Consider the following 4704-nt stretch of genomic DNA (forward strand, 5'->3'; position numbering starts at 1 on the left):
TTATTATTATTATTATTATTATTATTATTAAGTTGGCAGGCTGGCAGAATCGTTAACATGCTGGGCAAAATACTTAGCAACATTTTGTCCATCACTATGTTCTGAGTTCAAATTCCGTCGAGGTCAACTTCACCTTTCATTCTTTCGGGGTCAATAAATTAAGTACCAGTGAAACACTGGGAGCGATGTAATTGACTAGTCCCCTCCCCCAAAATTTCAGCCCTTGTGTCTGTAGTAAAAAGGATTATTATTATTATTATTATTATTATTATTATTATTATTATGTCTCTGTATTATCATATGGGTATTCATACAAGTACTTAGAAATCTAGAGTTATGTGTATGTACAGAAAGCATAGGTTAGTGATTTCTGTGGCAATGGTGATGACGAATGAGGCAGTCGCAGAAGAGAAAGAAACAAGGCAGAAACATGCTGCTGCCATGCCTAGAGAAATATTAGTTAGTGAGTTGTATGGTTATGGCAACTTACATGTTGCTGTTTAAAACAGTTCTGTAGATGACCCATTTGTTCCAGCAATGTTGTGTATTGGTTCGTCAGGGTCGTGAACTCCTTCTGCAGGGTTTTGTTTGCTAGTTTCTCGTCTGTTGACTCTGTTTCATAAAAAAAGAAAGAAAAATAAATAAAGGGAAAAAGACGAAAAAGTGTATGAAAAAATAGTTTAGAAGTTTTGATGGTTAGCAAAAACAAAAAACATAAAGAAATGGAGGGATATGAGTAGGTTTTATATTTCTTTACTATCCACAAGGGGCTACACACAGAGGGGACAAACGGATTAAGTCAATTACATCAACTCCAGTGCGTAACTGGTACTTATTTAATCGACCCTGAAAGGATGAAAGGCAAAATCGACTTCAGCGGAATTTGAACTCAGAACGTAGCGGCAGACAAAGTACCGCTAAGCATTTCGCCCGGCATGCTAACGTTTCTGCCAGCTCGTCGTCTTAGATATGAGTAGGTTTTTGGTAGGGCCTATGGTGTGGGGAGTGCAGTTCAGCCAGTATACCAGACTCATAGAGGCATGTAGCTAAGTGGTTAGAGTGTTGGACTCATGATCGTAAGATTGCGGTTTCAATTCCTGGATTGGGCAATGCATTGTGTTCTTGAGCAAAACCCTTCATTTCATTTTGCTCTAGTCCACTCAGCTGGTAAAAGTGATTAATCACATCCCGAAGTGGCATCCCCTCCATAGAAACTAAGAAACCAACTCTATGCTCCTTACAGAGTAATGAGGGCAGACCATACAGAAAGAGACTGGGGGAGATGCATGGCTTAGTGGTCAAGCTGTTGAACTCTTGATCATAAGATTGTGGTTTCAGTTGCTGGACCAGGCGACGCATTGTATTCTTGAGAACTGAGGAGCATGGAGAACTGCTAAAGGGTCCAAAGAACCAATGAGGGGCTTGGAGAAACCATGAGAGACCTGAAGAATTAAGATGGGGGGCGGGGGGTGCTCTTGTGAAATTCTCATGTGTGGAGAAGACTCCACCGACCACCACCACTCTTCCAAGGTGGGTCCCATGAGCAACTTCATTATTCCCATCTTGTGAAATTTCTCTTGGAGGCATCGGTTTTTGGTTCTAATCAGAATATTTGTGAGCAGAGACAGTTTAATATTGCACAACCTGTTAATTTAATATAGTTGGTTAGTTTTGAAAGCCCAAAGGGCTTAATGGAGCCCCCACCATAGCCCAGTCTTCATGTAAAGAGTCAATACACTCCAAAGGGTTTGCTTATCTTCTTTATGTCTACAACAGAACTTGAATGAATTTTCTTTAACCCTTTAGATCACCAGGGAAGGGTTGAGCACATGATCCTTTATTTTTTCAAGGGCTCCGAAATGAGCATGAAGAGGAGGTTATCTTCAAACCAGGGATCTGAACCAGCTATTTGCATTAGAGTGAACTTTGCAAAAGGCCTACCCAGGGACCAGGTTGTGTTGTTAAACCAGCAGATGAAGCATGTGTTTGGCAAGTTCTGAAGATTAAAGTTCTTTGTAACACAATTTATCCCCATCTTCTTTGACCCTTTTAATTCCAACCTGACTGAAACTGCCCCTGGGTTTTCCTATTTTAACCCTTTCGCATTCAAATTACTTTGTCAAATGCAATGCTTACTATTTATTCACTTTGTTTGGAATTAATCCTGCATTATCTCTCACAGCTTTGAGATTTCAATGATGTGATTATATTATTTTAGAATGACATTGTAAGATATGTGTAAGAGGTCAGAAATGGGTGGTTTGAACCAGGGCTGTGGAGTTGAAAGAAAAAAATTTGACTCCGACTCCTCTTTGTATAATGAAGTGATTGTGGTCTAGATATCTCATAAAGCATACGCTTGTACTTTGAGTAGGCCCCTATGTTATAACTGGTTTATATTAAAGAATAAAGATATTGTGAGTCGGTGTGGGTATAGTTTTACAAACTCCAACTCCAGCTACCCCTTAATTGTCTCCAAATCTGACTCTGACTCCACAGCCCAGATATTCAACCTGTTTTATGTTCAAACTAGGGCTGTGGATTAGAAAATTACTATTTGTAAATCTCATAACATGAGATATTCAGCAACAGTACTTTGGAGTAAAGATTGTTTGCCAACATAACATGGCAGTCCTGGTTTAGGACGAATGTTGCTGTAATTTAGCCCCAGGAGACATCGTCTCCAGCAGGCCATACGACACAATCTGTGTCCTTATATTTTCGAACAAGGGAATCTAGCATCCCCACTCAGCTCAAAACAATATTCCTAGATTCTCTTGTTCGAAAATGTAAGGACACAGATCATGTCATGTGGCCTGCTGGAGACGATGTCTCCTGGGGCTAAATTACAGCAACATTCGTCCTAAACCAGGACTGCCATGTTATGTTGGCAAACAATCTTTACTCCAAAGTACTGTTGCTGAATATCTCATGTTATGAGATTTACAAATAGTAATTTTCTAATCCACAGCCCTGGTTTGAACATAAAACAGGTTGAATATCTGGGCCTGATGTGGCTGGCTTAAATGCTAAAAGGTTTAAGTGATTGAGATTAAAGATCATCCATCAAGATTTCATGTTGATTTATGTTCCAGACTCCAGCTTAATAATGACAAAAGTTATTTTACTCAATTCGTCATTGTTTTGCAAAATTAATTAAAACAAAGACAGTATATTTCTACAGAAATATGGTAACAAAAGGATTAAAGTGATCTAAATTAAAACCTTCCATCAAAAGTGTGTTCCAAACACCAGCTTAATAATGACAAAGTTATTTTACTAAATTCTTTGTAATTTAAAAAATTTATTGAAACAAAGGTAGACTTAATCAACAGAAATATGGTAAGAAAAAAGAGTTAAAAGAAAACAAACATCCTAATTAACAGGACTAAATTACTTTACACCCACCCCCCAAATCACATCTTCATGAAACCCTTGAATATAATGATCAAACAAAGTACCAAATAGACCTCACTTTTCGGGGCCAGGAGCGTTTGGTAATTTTTCTCTATTTTGATTCTCAATTTGCGTTCTTCTTTCAATTTGGTTTGACATCCAGCAATCTCCACCTGTTGTCTCTGATGAGCAGCAGTTAAATCTCTCACCTGGGGATTGAACACATGAAACAGTTAAGGCTCTCATTAGTACCTTGTACCACAGCACGCAGCAGGGATGTTTGTGTATATATATGTGTTTGTATATATAAAATGTTTGTATATATATATGTTTGTATATATATATGTTTGTATATATAAAACAGGTCGTGTGTATATATGCAGTATATAAAACAGGCTGTGCATATATATGTGTGTGTGGTGTATAAAACAGGCTGTATGTTTATGTATCATTATACATCTAATTAAAGCAGCAAGCTGGCAGAATCGTTAGCACACCGGGCGAAATGCTTAGCAGCATTTCGTCTGTCGCTACATTCTGAGTTCAAATTCCATCAAGATCAACTTTGTCTTTCATCCTTTTCAGGGTCAATTAAATAAGTACCAGTTACACACTGAGGTCAATGTAATCAACTTAATTCTTTCTCCCCAAATTTCATGCCTTGTGCTTTTAGTAGGAAGGATTATTATTATTATTATTAAAAGAAATCATTATTATTATTATTAGTAGTAGTAGTAGGTGGCGAGCTGGCAGAATCAGGCAAAATGAGCGGAATGTAGTGATGGGGTGCAAGAGCAAATTCTCAGGGTACAAGAAGGTGAGCATAAGAGAGGATATGGGAGAGGATGAGAGAGTAGATGCTTTCACAAGAGTCTGAGGGTGAGTAGAGAGGTGGAGGTAGAGGTTAATGTAGTGAGTGATAATAAACAAGGGAGGGGGTGCATATGATGGGGGAATAACCAGTATGCAAAGGGGTGGGAGATAATAATAGGAGTGGCTCAGGGAAGGAGCAGTAAAGAGGGAGATATATAGGGATACATAAGGGGCCAGAGCAGGTGGGGGTCATGATGGTAGGTATGGGATGATATTGAGAATGATAGCAGACAAGGAAGGTGTTCAGAATGGAGTATGACAGAAGGGGGGGGGGAAGGGCAGTGGCACAGGAGGAGGAGATTGGTTGAAATAGTATGGGCAGGGAGGATGAGGGATGGAAGTAGTTTGGGGACAGGAGAGCATTTGGGAGGGGGTTGGGATGTAACATGCAGATTTTGCCCTCGGCTGAGGACAGCAGTTATGCGGTGGTGGTGG

At 39.3% G+C, this 4704-nt stretch overlaps 1 protein-coding gene across 1 annotated transcript in view; it reads right to left on the bottom strand.

Annotated features, from left to right (window-relative positions):
• Window positions 1-460: 460 nt before the first annotated feature.
• Window positions 461-4704, bottom strand: part of LOC106876742 (uncharacterized) — an 11174-nt gene continuing 6930 nt past the window's right edge. Inside the window, exons 3-4 of the mRNA XM_052976890.1 lie at window positions 3476-3605; window positions 461-612 (exon numbers count right to left, since the gene is read on the bottom strand). Of these exons, the coding sequence (XP_052832850.1) occupies window positions 461-612; window positions 3476-3605 (282 nt within the window). The remainder of the gene's footprint in view (window positions 613-3475; window positions 3606-4704) is intronic.

This window comes from Octopus bimaculoides, chromosome 26, assembly GCF_001194135.2.
Source record: "Octopus bimaculoides isolate UCB-OBI-ISO-001 chromosome 26, ASM119413v2, whole genome shotgun sequence".
In the NCBI taxonomy this organism is placed as follows: domain Eukaryota; kingdom Metazoa; phylum Mollusca; class Cephalopoda; order Octopoda; family Octopodidae; genus Octopus; species Octopus bimaculoides.